Here is a 17,953-nt window from a genome sequence, read left to right on the forward strand (position 1 = left end):
AGTAGTTTTGTATAGATGCTGCCTGATAAGGTTCCCCTCAAGATTAGTAAAGATTAATAGGTTCTGCAATTTCTTTGTATTTTAAGTTGTTATTAATTGTGATGACCTAAAGATGGACTGGACTTGCCATATTTTAGGATAGAGTATATTTGTTAAACCTGCTATAGTTTTCAAGAGAGAGGAGGGCTGGCTTAAATCATATGAACAAGTCTCAAGTGCTGAGGCTTCATATTTTTCAACGTATTATCTGAGATTTTAAACCAAAGTAACATGTAGCGTTCAGAGCACGGGCTGTCAGTTTTAAGCATGGTGATTCATGACTTCAGCAAAATTATTTTTAATTAATGTTTTCAGGTGTTTCAAAAGGAAGAATTTAGTTGATATCCTTAAATATACCTGGTTTCCGAGTTCCTGTAAGCTTCTTCTCTTGGGTGGCATTTTTCTGCCATCCCTTTCTCATGAGGTTCTCTGCTGTTTCTGCCATGGTCCCTGCAGAATCCTTGTGTAGAATTCCTACTTTTCATATATCTCATACTGTGAATACCTCTAAATACTGGTATTTTAAGATATATATATATAGATATATATATACAGACATGCACAAACATGTATGTGTGTGTAAAGGAGTAGATTCTGAATTCTGGAATTACTTGTAGCAGAAGTAAAATTGTTCTTCAAAACCTATGTTTGCTTTCCTGACATTTCTTATGGAAATCGTAAGACTACTGTGAATCTTTAAAGATCCTGTCAAGGAGTCATTGTCTTAGTGCCTCTGCACTGTCATGACAATTGAAATGTATTCAATTCAACAGAAGGATGTATTCTCGGGTACAGCCCTGCAGGTTCAACATCTGGTTGATGGAAGCAGAACATTTTCACCAGAGGTTCTTGCACTTAGAATTTGCTTCCCTTCTGTGGGGCTGTGTCAAAACCTGACTGAGCCTGTTTAACTCGAGGCAATGGTTAAAGCCCATCTGTTCATTGAAACTTCCCTGAAGGAGTGATCTAGAGTGTATTTATGTTCTCAGCTGTGGCCATGCTTTTTCAAATACTTAGTTGATGCTTTTTGACTAACTTGTGTTGGCTTTTTTTTTTTAAAGGTATGCTGAATGGATATATTTGTAAAGCAAATTTTAACAATCTCACAGAACTTCCTTATCATTAACTTGTAAAGATAGTAAAGAACTCGTGTCCCTTTTTGCTATTAATGGAGAAATAACGTTAATGAGCTGCTGCTGTTAAGGAGAATATAATGTAGAGAACACACTGAGACTTATGTTGTTCTAGTTAAGATATACAAAAGTCTCTAGAAATAAGTAAAAATGCGAAGTATATGTAACTGGATGCCTTTGCACACCTGGTTTTAAAATATTCTGAAAGTGTAATAGGTTGTTACATTCTTTAGAGGGGAAGAGTACTACTGATTTTGAAGATAATTTCACTACCTTTGCATTTGAACTTGGAATTACTGATTTAATTTGTTAGGTGGTCTATGTGATAAAACAAGGTGACATTCAAACTAATCAAAAGTTCCTTCATGAACCTTTGTTGAGTTCTCTTGGGGGGAAAACTGTATATTAAGTAATTAGCAAAATTAAAAAAAAAAAGGAACATTATGAACCCTTATTCTGGATGAAGAGTTTGTATTTGTCTGCAACATCATGACTTTGAGCTGTTTATTTTAACATTTTCATGGAAGGAAAAGAGACTGTTATTACGGAAGTGATTCAAGTGCAAATATTGGGAACGAATTACATTCAGTTGTTCTTGTAGGAAGTTTGAATACATAATTTCATTAACTAAAGAAGATAGTGAGGCTGGTCTACATAAGGAAGCTATCACAAAATAAGTTATAGTATGGATTTAAAGTATAATAGCTATTCAGCAACTCCTTTTATGAACAATTTTTATCCTGTACTGCAAGTGACCTTTCACAGCTTAGTTAACTGAAAAACATGCAAGTTCCTTCCAGCCCCAATGGTGGATAAATATTTATATAGGAAGTTAGTGTGGAATAGTTACTGCATGATAAAATTACATTGTTAACTTATTCTGTACCCCACTGGTCTCCTTAAAAGCATGCTTAGGAAAAACTATACTGTTTTGTGACTGATGTATTCCCACAGGTACTCGTATGTTGTATATGGACTTAAGAGCATAATCATTCCTTCTGAGAATAATTGTGAAAAATGTTTAAATGGTTGACAAGATGATTCTATTAGAGATTGTAAGTCCTGTATACTTCACTGGAACCAAAGATGATGGTCATGCAAGCTTGCTTATCATTATTTCTAAAATAAGTGGGCTCACCAACTAAGTTAGATTTACTTACTATATTTAGTTGGCATATAAGGACTAATGATGTTAAGATTCACAACAGCTGGTGTGTTTAGGATTCAGTTACAAGTCATAAATAACTTATTTTCAATAATGGTAAAATCACAAAATTACCTTTATTCTCCTGCATAATATTATGTGAATATGACAAAGCTGAATTCCCACATACCATTGCTTATGTAAGAAATAGTTATTGTGGTCATTTCTTTTGCCTTTTCTATGTCCAGCAGCTTTTGAAGATAGCTGCTGTTCTGTTGCCTTCTGGCTTTTTAACACAGTGAATCTGGGACACAAATACAGAAGCTTTCACACAAAAAAATGAGAAAGTGATTGATTGCATGTATCTCTTAAGCCACGTAAAGTCAATAACATTGATGTGTATTAATGTTTTTAAATATTATATGCCTTTTAGCTTTTCATATAAATGTAATTTCAAATATTGCAATTTGCTTGTTTTGCGGTTTTTATCAGCAAACTACTTTTGTTCAAAAACAAAAGATTGCATGATTTTTCAGGAGCTTTGATCACCTTAAGTTCTATTGTCTTAAAATGCCTTTCTATGCATTTCTTATATACATTCTCTTTGGTTCTATAATTTTCTAAGCAAATAGAAAAACTGGAATTAGAGGTGAATGGAAACAAGCAGCGTTTGGAACAAGCCCAGCAGGATGTGGCAGGAGCCAGAGAGGAGTGCCTAAAACTGACAGAAATGCTGAGTAAATCTGAGCACCAACTGCACCTCACCAGGTACCCCTTATCCTATTACATGCTGTAATACCAATTTCATTCTGCTAATTTTTTTGCCACAGGCTTCCCCACAGTTGTTATAGATACTTGCAGTCACTGACTGCTTGGGCAGCCCTCAGTCATGTTAGAAGTGGAGATTTAAATGAGTTATGAACTACAAAGTGAGTTATGAACTATAATTTGTGGCAGTAAATTACTGGTGTGGAGAAAAGGTAATGTTCTGCTCTGATATGAGGTGGCACGTTTTTGGGTAGGAAGAAGAGCAAGGAAGAGTGCAACTACATTCTTCTCATTGCTGTGTTTGGGAGGCCAAGGATATTTTAAATGATTGAAACTGTAGTGTGCAGCAGCACCCTTAAGCATAGGAATTCTCAGATTAATAACCTGAGGTTTCTGCAATAGGATGACCAGGAACGTATAAATGAACGTAGTCATGTAAAGCTTCACTGAAGATTAAACAACCAAAAGGTAATACTACTGTCTATGAATAGGAGGTAACCTCGATACGCGAGGAGGATGTCACTTGCTTGGTGGAAATGTGGTACAATGCAAACACTGTATGATGCGAGATTTTGCCTCACCATATTCCATCCTTGGATATAGCTCCCAATGCCATTTACCATACTATTCATTACACATTTCTAGAAAGCACCAAAAGGTTAACATACCAATTGTTTGTTGCAGCTTGAGTTTTTGTACCTGCAGGAATTTTTCCTTTTGCCACAGAAAGTGCTATTGTCTGATTGTTTGCAGGGGTTGCAGATTGTTGGGGGTGGGGTTTTTGTTTTGTTCCGTCATCCCACTCCCCCAAGAGTGAGCATCCAGAAACCTGGCAGCTTTTACTCAGTCCTTAAGGAAAAAAACTAAGTTAGTTTAAATTTTACATGAAGGGGGGGACCCTTAGATTTTTATCACTTCACAGAAGTCTGCATGTTTTTCCAAGTCTTGTACTCTTTGGGCTTTGTGAGAATTCTGCCATTGAGTAAATGGAAGTAAAATAGAGCCTCATCTAAACTATTAAATTCAATGAATCATTTTTTTTTTTATTCAGCTACATTTCTGTGTAATTCAGAGCACGGTTGTTTAACAGATGGAAGAAAGTACCACTCTAACAGCCTGTATTTAGAGAAAAAATATGCTAGAGGTTAATGAACTTGAAAAAAGTTTTGGGTGAGTTGTTAAGATATCTAAAGTTTGGATTTAGCAGAACTTTATTAATAATGATTTGTTGTGATAGTTAACCAAATGGCTTACCATGCTCCTTTTAGCAAAAGGCTGATTATATGCAGTAAAGCCTGGATATCTTGGAGGAAATCTGACTAGCCAATTTTTTTTTTTTTTAATTTTTTTTCTTGTGAAAATATTCAACTTGTAAAAATGAGGACTATTGCCTGCTTTTACATAGCAAGGTACTTAAAGCTGGGTGCCTAACACACAGATGATTCAGGTAGCTTTTCTATCTATGGTCTCTGACTCGGGAAGTTTCTGAGATGCAAATCATTGAAGGCTGGGAACAGTATTTTAGGCAAGTAATGCTCTGTGCTGGCCCTGTTCTCATACGATTTGATAGACGTCTGCTTTTTGAGACAGATGCTGAACTGCCGCAGCTTCTTTGTCTGACCTAGTGCAGCCACTCTTCTGCAATGCCCTGATCTGTATTTTTTTTATACTTTGTGTTCATGTTAAGGCTTCTACTCATAAGTATGCTAATAAGTATTGAAATGTTTTCTGTGCTGATGTTTAGCTGTTGGAAAAACATATACATAGAAGCATGAGAAATAGGTTCAAATCTTTCTTCTTGGTATTCCCCAAATTCTGTAATACTTTGTAGGTGTTTGTGTCCTTATCTTTGGGATGCCTGTCTGCTTTCCAGGCATACACTAGGTGATATTGCTGTCATGGCTGAAGAACAGGGTGGGGAATGAGCTGAGAGATTTGATGCTGCTGAACTGTTACCCATTGTGCCCATGTACTTAGATTGGTAGGGCAGGGTTAGAGATATTCTTGCATAGTAGTGTGTTTTCCCTTCGCAAGGGCAAAGATCCGCTGCTGAAATGAAACTTTTCCTCAGTCTGTACTCTTTTTTGTTTCTCTCAGATCACCTGCTGCCAGAACAAGTTTTCTGTATTAGTGAAGGTGTAAAAGTTATATGTCTCTGGTGGCATTAGTTTTGCATTTTGAACTCAGTATGTTTTTAATGGATTGGTACATCCATAGGTGTTGCACATGAACTTTATTCACTCATGATCTGCCATCTTTCATTCTTTATTCCCTTCACCTCAAATGTCAGCCATGCCAGTGAAAATACTCACTTGAAGGGTAGTGGTAATAGCAGTCCTATGGGGGCTAGACTCATTTATTGTGGCACTTGCCAAGGAAAACAGATTTTAAGCTCCAGAGTCCTGCCTGTGGGAGGTTGCTGCAGAAATTGCACTGATTTAGTGAATCTCTTGGGTATTCTGGCCTTGGCCTCATCTTGCTGATTCCCTTCTTTTCAGGAAAGGACCAGCTGGTCCACTTCAAGTCCTCTCTCAACACTGGACTTGAGGGAGGCCTGTATTGCTGTTACAGGGTTGTGTGTAGTCTTTCTGTTGCCTTGCATGACCTGTCTGTGTTGTTCTGGCAAAAATTAGGGGTAGCTGAGGTGATACCGAAAGAATTATTTGTCTTATTATTTTACAAAGGAGAAAAGTTTTCAAGGATTCTATATATGAACATTGTAAATAAACAGAATAATAAAACAAATACAGGAACTTTGGATTTTAACGTATGAAAATGAGACAGTAAATACTATATGAATTGCTTAAGTGAGAAAGAGCATGCAGTCTATGTCTTAATGAGAAAAAAGAAAGTGCTCTGCAGAACTGCACTCTTTTCCAGGAGTCCCACTTCTCTGCTGCATCCTAGTTTTCAGACACTGTTGATTGATTACCAACTAAACAGCTTCCAAGTTAACAAAATGTACTTGTTAAAAATCAAGAAAAAGGTTACAATTAGCTATTCTAAACCACTGCCACAGAGTTTAAAATTGCCTTTTCCTGTCACCTTTCTTCCTGAAGCAATATGTTGCTTAGAAATCTTTGCTATTAACATGCATTTCCTGCTATTGAATCTAGTTAGTAATTCTAATTTGTATGTCTTCAAATGACGGGGGAAATACAGAGCTTGTGCTGTGTAGTTTTGATTGTCAGTCATGTAACTTTGCAGATGTCACAATGCTATGAGAATGACCATGCTTGTTTAAAGTATTTATATTTTTTTGCCCTAGTTTCAGCTTTCTTGTTATTTTTATTAGTTAGTATGATAGGAGACTCTTACAAAATTACTTAAGAAATCAAATTTAAATTGACATCACTTTGGCAAGGTTGGGTCTTGCTAACAAAGCTTATTTGAATCTGCTCTTCAGAAAGTAGAAACCATACAGATCTATTGTTCTTGGTTTGTGAGAGAATAATCATTAAAAATCATGTCAGTATGCTAGTGGAAAAGATCACAAAAAAGATGCAAAATGTTAACAACTTGCTTAGATCTTAGCATGTCTTCTAATTTAATAATTTCTTCACTATTCGTGTGTAACCCAGTCATCCTTATTTTTTTTCCTTTTTGTTTCAGAAAAAAAATATCTAGTTATTATTTGTTTCAGTTACAGTCAGATGTAGTTCCTGTTTGCATATGCCAAAGCAAATAAGTAAATCTTAAGAAGTGAGGGAATCACTGAATTTCAAAAGTGAACTTTTTCTGTGCCATCATGCATTTTCTCAGGCATGGAGATAGGTTCGAGGTATTTTTGACAGAAATGTCATATAAAATTTGCCAGGAGATGTGATTGAGTAGAATTGAAGCAGGTTTAGTTTAATTTAATTTTTTACTATTCTTGTTGGCTTATATGAAACATTGCAAGCAGTATTGAATGTCAACTTGTAGGTGGGAAAGAATTACTAAACAGTAGAAAAATCTTGGGTTCAGGTGATCCATCAAGCTATCCTGAATTCCCATGTCACTCCCTTGAGGGATTAAAGTTTATATTACAGTGAGTCAGTGGGTGGTTTAGTTCTTGATTATTTTTTTCCCACCATTATGTGATTTCTTCCTTATTTTTAAAAAGGATATGATCACTAGAAACCAACACATCTAAGAAAGTGGGGCTTGGGGAGTATAGTGGGTTTTAGCAATGCTGTAGCTTTCTTATTGTGTCTTTCTTGCTAGTTCAGTGACTCCACTACACTAATTTGTACTACATGTATAATAAATAAAGCACATAAATCTGTCATTCCACCTCTGGGTTGCTGTGGTGTGACTTAGTCACAGAATCTTTGGTGTTGAGCTGTATGTTGTCACCAGTGTTAGTTATTAGAATTGCAGCATGTCTCATACCTTGACTTCCCTATTTAAGCTATACTATTAAATAATAAAATGTAAACTAACTTCTTGGTGATTGTACATAGCCTTCCAGGCAGTTGCACAGTACTTAGTATTATCTGTTGTTTCTTTTTCTAGTAGTATCTGTTAGCAGCACACTTACTGTCATGCTTTTTCCAATAATTCTAATATGTCAGGAAGAGTCCATTGTCTGTGCTAGGAAGGAGACACCATTCAAAGAAATGCCGTTACTAATATTAAAAAGACTGAGATATGTTTTACATTCCAGACCAGCCAGTAACACTTGAACTGGGGAGAACAGGGACAGGGGAGAAGCAGAAATAAGGTGTAAGCAGTGATTGTTTTTCAATTTTTTTTTAATATTCTGGTCATCTTGTACAAAACCATTATTTTAAAATGCAGGAGGAGTGAAACATGGAACAACTCTGATAACTAATGAACTTTTTAGATTCTGCTTCATATGTTTACTTTTCATTAAATTTAGGGACGGTTGCAACTATGTTGTTGTGATTCAGTCAACATTTATTTCTATCTGGTTTTCATATACAAAGGCATTGGGATGCCAGAAAATAAACTGTTAACGGAGAATTAACTTCTTTGGCATGCTTTCATACTTATCTTCTAAATTAAAGAAAATGAAATGGGCAGAAGCAGAGTGTAGATTACCTCCTTTTTGTCAAAAATGGTGGGAATTTGAAAATTAATAATAAAAAAGGGAACAGATGCAGTAACATGCCAGAGGGAGATTAATGTGGAGAGTAAAATCTGTGAGCAACAAAACTGAAGCAAACTGAATCAGTGGGAGGTAGTTGTACAATCAAAATCAGGATAAAAGAGAAATTACAAACAACCCTGCACTTGTCAAAGTAGTAGTAATGAAATCCTGACTCTGCCAGCAGCGAGAACCTGTGTTAGCACTTTGGGGTAAGGCCGGGAGCCGGGTGCCAGGTAGGAGGGCAGCGCGAGGCTGCTGGGCGGCAGCCATCGCGTGTGGAACAGATGGCGGGGAAAGCTGGCCGGGGAGGGGCTCCTTCGCAGAGCTAATCAGACAGTAACGGATAGGGCAGCTGGGAGGACTGACCACCGAGAGGCGAGCGGCAGGGTAGCCGCAGCCTTCCACGATGTGTGCAGTGGTGTGCCCATCGGCCGGAGAGAAGACCTTGCAATGTCTTTTCCGTGCAGCAACCGCACAAACTTTGGAGGCGTGCGGTGGCCCTCACCCTGTGGCAGGGAGCAGGGAGCAGCCCGCCTCTGTGGCCTGCAGGGCTTGGAGCTTGTCCCGCATCCGTGTGCTCTGCCCCTGCCTACCTCAAAAATACGTGTCTTTGCTCTCGGTCCCGCCGCGTGGGAAGGCGACATGTTTTCGTGTTTTACCATCGCAGCATGTTGAATCCAGAATTTAGCGATTGACAGAAATGCAAAAACACGTGGGTCCGGGGACTGATCCAGCAAACCCATAAGAAAACTTTGCTCTTGTTGAAAGCAGGAGAGCTGGAGGTCGGCACCTTCCCACAGGGTTGGGCCCCTCCGATGAATGAAACCAGTTTTCTGATGTTTTATTTTTGCTTGGAGGAGGCACTTCCCTCTTCGTAAATGAGAGCTTGTGAGGAATGAATGGAGGTCCAAGCCTTCTGATCTTGAGTCACATGAATAATTTGACTCACGTAAGAAGTAAAGATCAATAGGATTTCTTGTGCAAGTAAGAGGTAGTCATGTGCGAGAGGATTACGAGGTCATGCCCCATGTTGATGACTGTCAGCTTGAAAGAGAAAGGAAAACAAAATTTTATCAAGGAAAGGGGGAAATAAAATCCTGAAGTGTAGCAGGGGAGACCTGACCTATTACTGCCCGGTTCTGTTTGAGCGGGATATGTGATACTGTTTTAGACAATTTCAACAGAGCAATCTGCATCCGCTTTTTGAACTTGTGTATCTCTGTCTGCAGAAGGTTTATAGCTTGGCTCAGTTATTCATTTTGAGCAGGGAGGGGAGGAAACATTACAGGGATTTGAAATAGGTGGTATAACATAGCCATATGCTATTTATGCAGCAGTTTCTGCAATAAATCTAATTTGGTGCTGTCAAAAAAAAAAATTAGACTTATTTGGTATAGCAGCACATTAGTAAATGATTGTGGTAGCTTTGAAAGTTGTCATTCACTTTGCTTTACTTGCAACAGAATCTTGCAAAGCTTTTTTTCCCCTCTCTGCTTTTCTCCTGAGCAATTCTGTGAAAATGTCTCAGTTCTTTGTCCTGCAGCTGTAGAAACTGCATATATTTCCACAGCTGAAAATAAGGTCTTGCTTTGAGGTAACTGAAGAAGGGGATGGAAGAAAGAATATCCTGTGTTGTTAGCAAGTATATGAATGTATAGGTGGAAAAAATCAATAAAGTGGTGAGGCATAAACTTCTCCCTTGCCTACAGGTTTCATAGTGCAGCTGAAATTGTTTATCTGATTATACAGCATGTAGATAAATTAGCTGCTCTGCGTTATTATAGAAGGTAAAATATTTTACCTGCCATGATAAGACCATATGCTGCTTTATGAAGACTGATACTGAGTGATTTGATATAGATCGGCTCTGTTGTCTTCTGGCAGTGCCTTGTAGAAATTTCGAAGCTGATACACTTTGTGTAAAGATAATACACAATTATTTATGTATTTTTCTATTTAATTATTTAAATATATTAAAGATGCTTGTACAAATGTGTAAAAGCCATTGATGAAGTTTAAAAGGGAAAGAAAGAAAATACAAGTGAAGGGGTAAAGAACAAATCCAAAATCGTGTGTTAATTTTGAATATGAAAGGGTTTATAAATTACCTTTTTTAGTTTTCATTTTTAAAGGGTTTAGACCTGGTTGACAATTGAATTTATTGTTCTACAATACAAAGTTCTCAAGGAAAAGGCAATATTACATTTTCAGATTTTAGTCTTAGATTCAACTAAATTTTTCTCCATGGCATTTAAACTGCAACTGGTCACATCAAATTTCTCTAATGATTTCATATTTTATACATCGCGTCAGGTTATTGAGGCAGCCAAATTACTACTGCATGTAGAGTGTGGTTCAGGAGCAGTGACAATACTTAAAGCACTTTGGAGCGAGCAGTGAATTCAGATGAAATACAGAAGAGACTCACTGCTGTAGAAAACAAACATCTTTATAAGAGCTTTGTTTTGAGCAGTTATTATTCAGCACTAACAGTAATAAGTTTATGCATGTGTATCAAATATTTACTTTGATCTCATTCAAATTAGGCTTTCTATTTGTGTGACTAATGACAACAGGATAATGATTTATTTTTTTGAACCATAGAAATCTTTCAGACACATGTATTCAAGGCTGCTGGATGGTTTTTGCTGAATTTGCTACTGGAAGAATCATTCTGATTTTGATCTTTATTTTTGACTTGTTCTAAGGGTTTTTTTTCTCAAGTACCTCTGAAAGCTTGCTTTTACAATAAGCTAAAATGTACCATCAGCACTTGGTATTTGTGGACTTAAAGAATTTTAAAAGCTGCTTTGTGCTTTCAAAATTGTATTCAAAGTTGTTTATTTTGTGCAGTCATGGTGATTGCTGGTTTGGCTTTTTTATTTATTTTTCTTCTTTCTCTTCTCTGCAAGATTCTGCTCCTGAAATTCTTGCCTAGAAAAAATTCAGCAGGGAACCCAAAGGGTCCTCAGCTGGGGACTTCATCAAACATGACATTCAAGAGCATCAGCCTGTATGTTGTCATCTCTGGAGAAGGTAGCTGGTGAATGGAGGGAGGAGGAAAAAGTCACCTGCACGCCAACTTTGGCTGCCTGGCTGCTCTCCTTATCCCCTTGCTCAGTGCCCTTGTGCCGGTGATTGGTCACGAGGAGCGCGTGAGCTGGGAGATGCCTGTCCTGAGCGAGCAGATGAGCGCAGCCTCTGCTGTCAGCTGCCTGACAGGGCTGACCTCCTTCCCCTGGCTGTGCTGGCAGCGTGGCAGGAATAATAGCGTGCCACTGTTGGTTGCCCCCGTGTTCCGGGCAGTTTGAGTATCAGACTACATTTTTGTAGAAATAGGAGCAAGTGTTGTTGATTATCTTCTCCTTGTTCACGCACCTTCCACCGTGCTTAAACCAAATTGAGGGATAAGTCTCTCTATAGTTAGGTGGGACACCACTGCATATTCTTTTTGTTTTGGAGTTCCTCTTCTCTTTCCAGTGCTTTTGTTTACCTGCATGTATAGCTTCTGATGGAAAAAGAAGATCACAGCATCAGAAAACATTCCTTTGCAAAAGCAGGGACTAATCCCCATATGAAAGATATAGCAGTATTAAGTTATTATTCAGCTAAACTTGTGCAGTATTTGTCAATGCAGTTTTCATTAGAGCCAGATTCAGACCTAACATAAGTATAACTGCATTTCTGCTAATGAGATTGGATTACCTCCTGGGTTTGCTTCCAGAAAGCTTTACTTTAAATTCCCTTTTTTGTAAAAGGGTAATAAAATCGGTGTTTCATTACAATTGCTTACAAAACTTAAAACATTTTTTTGGTACTGTATTTAATTGCATTGAAAGATTTTATTCTTTTTAAAGGAAATTGAAAGGTGTTTTTTATTTTAGAAGAATGAGATTATTGAGGAGGTTACTTAATAACTCAGGAGCTTGTGGTTATCAGAATGTATTCCTGAAAAGAAATATGGGCACAGGAATTGCTAAAAATAATGTATCCTGTTGACAATATGAATTTACTCTCAGCCCTGACAAAGAATCTTTACAATTTGTCTCAGTGTAGAAGGTACTATTTTAACAGAGTTGCATATGTGCTTTTTACAAGGCTTGAAAACAGGAAAAAATATTCAGGATTTTTTTTTCCCCTTAAATAGTGTTGCATTTGAAACATTAGTAGGTAAGTTTAAAAAAAATGCTGCAGATGAAATAATTTACAGTGAATGCTGTTGGCTGCTTTAAGGTTTTACTGTAAACTTACTCAGCTGTTCCCATTTTCTCTTTACATTTTTAGTCAGTATCTTTGTTACATGGTGTTAGGGTGAGAGTCAAAAGCTTTCATTTATTCTTTTATTTGTAATATTTTTATTAGCCTTTTCCACTTCCCTTAATAGCTCTGGAAGCCTTTCTCAGATTCTGCTAGTCTTTGCAAGAAGGTACAGATATATGTATATGAGGAAAACCACGTTAGTTGTTGGAGTTAACAAATTATTAAAAATCTGTTCTTTTGCTTCTGTATTATTTCTCCTGTACCCCAGACCAATCTTCACAAATACAGGACTGTAAAGAACTTCATCTGCTGCTGGTTAGCAGAAGTGGATTTAAATCCACACCGACAGTTCATTTGACAATGACCTTGAGGGGCTTTGCTTCTTGAGGAAGAAAGCAGAAGCTTGCGGTAAACAAAGTTCACTTCTGACAGATGGATTGAATGACAGAAAGGTTGCGAGTGCCAGAATAGCCCTGGCAGAGGAGGAAATGTTCAGTGGAATCCAACAGGAGAGGAGGTGTGAACAGGTGCAGGGTTGCTGACGGAAGGGGAACCAGATGGAAGGAGCCAGAGCCAGTTTATTTAAAGGAAAAGGCAGAAAACACTGAAAGGCTGTGCGATCAGTGGCTAAAAGTGTGCATGGAAGAAGGTAAAAATTCACAAAGCAAAACTGCACAGTGGGATATCTAGCACTTAACATAATGGTAGTAATTTGTGAGTTTCATTTTAAAGTTGCTATTGAAATATGTTTCTCCCTTACTTCTGACAGCATAAAGAAGAGAAATTTATAACCTGACCAAAAAAAAAAAATTTAAAAAACTCTCCAAACCCCTAAACTGTCACACTGCCTGTCCATTATTTCTAATACTCCTGTGCAGACAGTTACAATCAGGGTAATACAAAAATGATGCCATGGTTGAGCAAAACAATAAAAGGCGCATAAGGCTGAATTCTTATTTTTTAACTCACCTGTTCATATCTAGCTCCTGTGATATGTGGGTACATGACTTTTACTGGGATGTTTCTGTAATATCCAGAGTGAATTGACAGCAGTCAAGTACAGTGTAATGTCAGCACAGTATTTCTCATCTGTCTTGCTTTTGGTTACAAGTTTCTCAGTTTGGTAGAATACGCAGGATCTCACTGTAGGGTGGGGTACAAGTCTAGCTTACTCCAGATCAAATTCCCTCAAAATCAAATATTGTCTTTCAAATTGTCATCCTGAAGAATGCTGTGTTCTTAAATTATTTTGCTTCTTCCCAAGCTGTTCATACGAGGCTTGGTCCTTTGGAGGCAGAAAGAACTGTTCCTCACTTCAGCAGTGGCTGCGGACAGCTAACAACTTAAAAAGTATCAGGCCTATGGTAACTTAAGTGCAGGTTGAGTGTCTAAACCTGATGTCTTTGAAAAATGTAGGTGACTGTACAGCAGTCATTCATAGTGCATCCGTGATCTACTGGATCATTCAGCTATGCTGAGCTGATCCAGATCAGGTGTGAGAACAGTCACTTTCCTTTTGAATTAGCTACAGCATGCAATGCGGTGTGTGTGCTGACTTTATGCCAGCTGCAGTAGGACAGATGATACCTGATTCAGCATAAAGCTTGCTGGTACAAAGTTAACGTACCAAAAATATTGGTTTTTTGAACAAATATAAATTGGCAGGGTGAGTTCAGAGCAGATCAGGTCTCTGCATCATTTAGCTGCATCATTTTTTGATTCAAAGGTAGGAGCCTGACAGTTGGATTTGCTATATTAACAAGCTGGGCCTTGGAGCACAGAGTAACAGTTGTTTGAAGCTGGTCTAAAGTCTCGGCTGCTGCTGAAAAGGCAAATCCCTGGAGTGGTAGTATGTGGCTATATTTGGCCACATATTGCCAGGCTCTTGCTTGTGCTGATACTGGAAGACAGGCACCTGTATGATCAGGTGGTTCAGGGAGTTAATCAGATTGAAAGCCAATCATTTGCTCTTGCAGAGTAAGTTGCATGAGTGCTAATTATAAGAGGATGAAAAGAGGGACTGCAACGTATACTGGCAATGTCTCAGTAGGCTGGCTTAAATCTGTCCTGAAGCTGCATTGTAAGGGCCAGCTGGTGCCAAATTCAGGAATCACCAAAAGTCAATAAAATTACTCCTTTATTTTAAATATAGTAAAAATAATTAAAACAACTTTGTGTATACAGAGTAAATGCCTGTAAGAATCTTGTATGGGAAGCAAACATTTCAACATTCGGCCGTTTTAAAAGTTGTTTATGGCACAAAGATAAGATATTCCAGAGAAAGGGGCACAGCACTGTGAAGAGCTTAAGGGCTACATACTAAAAACTCATCTTATGTTGCATCTCCCCATGCAACTTCCATTCGGTATTTAGTTGTCTGTTTCTGTAAGGGCTTTATCAGTCAAACAGTTCACAATCTGATGGCAATAGCCACTGCAGGATGGGTGTTTACTTACAAGGTACGTATCATGCTGTCAAGGCTTATACATATGCTAGAAAAATTAGATTTGGTTTTCCAAGTCAGCATATTTGACCTAATGTGAGATGTTAGGTACCATTAGAGACACTTTTTATTTTCTTCTCTAAGAATGAAATAGAGGGCAGTTAATGATGATATTTGTCTGTGACTTGGTATACAGAGATCTATCCAGACTGAAAAGTTGTTACTGTCTACATTGAGGAACTGGTATTTTTCTGTATGTATCTTGAAGGCATAACACCAGAAGAATAAAATCATGTTATAGGCTAGATGTTTGCAAATTCTCTTTTATGCTGAATTTCAAGTAAGAAGTCCAGTCCTTTCATTTTGTTAAGATCAAGTAGACAGAAGTGTAGAGATGGAATATACCATCAGTTATGTATATACTCCAGTTAACTACATTCAAGATTCTTTATATCATACAAACTTAAATAGGAGTAACACTCTGTGTCTCTTGGTTCCTATACCAGTACAACTTTCCATATTTCTCATGCCCATCAATATCTCCAGTTGGTGATAATTTTGAAGTGGTTCTTAAGCACAGCAAATACTAGTAGAGTAGGAATCTTTTTCATGTACAGTCATTAATACATAATATCTTCTGATGCCTCCGGGTTCAAGGGCAAAGTGTGAGTTTTAGACTTAGTGTTTTATTATTTCTGTAGACCTCCTAATATTATGTAAAATGCAAATATATATAAAAGCTATAAGGTGGTTCCAGTGGCGTAGCTGTGTTCTAAGCAAACAAAGCTGGGGAAAAAAAAAAAATCAGTGGTGACAAGAAAGTCATATGCAATGGTTTTCATTTCAGCAAAATGGAAATTCCCAGGAAAAAATAGAATGTAGTATATAAACAGTTGACATTACTTGGATTCTGGGAATGGGGATACAGTTGTGTAGTTGCATTGTGGGGAAACCAGTTTTAAGCTAATTTGTCAAATAATTGTAGTTAGACTCTTGACAGAGCTTAATCTTGGTTTCTCCCCACAAGTGTTTTTGAAGTGTTTTTGTGAAATAGCAGTAGACTGGCAGAGCTGTATTTCTCGGTCTTTTATCTCAGGGTTAAAAAGTTTTGCTTGATTGGTTCATTAACTTCAAAGATACTTGTATTTTACGGTTATTTTTGTAGCATCTTCTTTCTAGATCCATATTTAAAGAGCTGAATCAATTCAAATGCTTAATTTTTTACCACTTTTAAATGCTTGACCTTTACATAACTTTTCTAATTGCTTGTAGTAGCTTCTACTTCACATGGTTAAGAGAAGAAAAGTCTGACATTTCATTATTTTAGGAAACTCTCTGTATCTCTCAATGTAACTAAGTACCTTATACTATAAAGGCAAAAACTATGGTGTTTTTGTCATGTTTTGGTTTTTTAAGACTCAGTTCTCACAAACAGGACCACACGCATCCTCAACAATGGTGCAGCCCTCCAATTCTACCAATTGAATTAATAGTTAGGTGTCTGCAAAATTTGACCATGCAAATGTAGGTTGTACTGAAGCTCACTAAACACAGTGTGCTGGCTGGGGCAGTTTCCAGAAACTTGAGCTTTCCACTGAGAAGACCTGGCAGCCAGCTCCTGAATCAGCATCCAGTCAGCTCCCAGAAACAGACATGAAGAGCAACTCAGTGGGTAATTCCCACAATGGGATACAGGAAGAGCAATTTTTCAGCTCCTTGGAGAGGTTTAAAGAAATGACTTGATCACAATGCTTTTAAAGGTATCTCTACACAAGTCATGCACAGCATGCACGTGTGCATCTTTTTTTATTGATTCTTTTGCCATAATAACATTCACTTCATTCCTCTCCTTCTACCCTATGAAAGCACCATAAGCTGTAAAATCCAGCCAGTCCAAACATGCTGTAAATGCGTGCATTTACAGATGCACGGGAAAAATCAAAACCTTTATTACAAAAAATCAGGTGCCAAAAAATCCACAGTGTTTTCTAAGAGAAAACTAGGAAACACTGTCCAGTTATGTCCTCAGTCATAGCAATCCTAGGTATTAACAAGGACCTATTTGATGAAGATACATAAGTGTTACAAAGGAAACTAACCAAACAACTAACACTAAGCAAAAGATTCCTAAAAGCCTGGCTTAAGGGAAAGGGAGGACTCTCATAACCCTGAGTCTTACTAGAGAGTTGATCCAAACGTATCAGCAAGGTACATGCTCTAGAGCTCTGTTAATTTAGAAGATGTGGAAATCAAGAATTTTGAATCATAGATACACTTAAAACAAGCATTTATTTATTTACCTGTGGAATTTGGGGTCTTGCTGTGTCCTAGTTCCTTATCTAAATGTTTGAAAATATTAAGACTTCAGATAGCATAAGATAAAACTTTGTAAATACATTCTCCATTATAAACAGCTGAAGAAGATACTGCCATGCCCAACATATGATCTTATTCTAGATACATTCTTTTATGATCTTTATCATTGTGGTATTTGAATACTTACTGTTAGTAAAGTAACAGAGTACAAACATTTTTTCTCCCTTTTCCCCTTAAAGAATAAGGTAGGTATTGTGATCTCTTGTTTCAGTTGTTTTGTTGTTTTTTTGGGGGGAGGGTAGGTTTGGTAGGTTTTACATGAGTGTTGTTTGGGGGATTTGGTGGGGTTTTTTCCTGGCTATAAGGATATACTCTGATTTTTCATTTTTCCCTCAACACTTGTAGCTGAAATAAGAATATCAAATAACCTGTAAGAAGGTGGTTTAGAAAGCTGTGTGTAATGGACAGTCCACTAGTCCTATATCATAGAAAGCTTTCAAAGTAGACTGAATAAAATATAGCTGAGTGTTTGTACCCAAAGCTACTGGTTAAAGTCTTTAGGGCTTCTAATAGGGTTTCAAGTCCTATTTTCCAGTGTCATAATTTATTTGTGTGCCCTCAGGCCAGATTTTGTTAAAGATACTGGGAATTAAGTGCTTGGGTACATACCCAAAACTGTTTTTCAGTTTAGTATGAAGAAGCTTGTGCTACACATTTCTTTTCAAAAGTACTGGGAGTGAAAGCCCATTTCTTCT

At 37.5% G+C, this 17,953-nt stretch overlaps 1 protein-coding gene across 4 annotated transcripts in view; it reads left to right on the top strand.

Annotated features, from left to right (window-relative positions):
* Positions 1 to 17,953, top strand: part of SDCCAG8 (SHH signaling and ciliogenesis regulator SDCCAG8) — a 116,986-nt gene that overhangs the window by 41,825 nt on the left and 57,208 nt on the right. For all 4 annotated transcript variants that reach the window (XM_031046267.2, XM_005146017.3, XM_031046266.2 and 1 more), the window contains one exon: positions 2,942 to 3,084. In XM_031046267.2, coding sequence (XP_030902127.2) covers positions 2,942 to 3,084 — 143 coding nt within the window. The remainder of the gene's footprint in view (positions 1 to 2,941; positions 3,085 to 17,953) is intronic.

This window comes from Melopsittacus undulatus, chromosome 3 (assembly GCF_012275295.1).
Source record: "Melopsittacus undulatus isolate bMelUnd1 chromosome 3, bMelUnd1.mat.Z, whole genome shotgun sequence".
NCBI classification, from domain to species: Eukaryota; Metazoa; Chordata; class Aves; order Psittaciformes; family Psittaculidae; genus Melopsittacus; species Melopsittacus undulatus.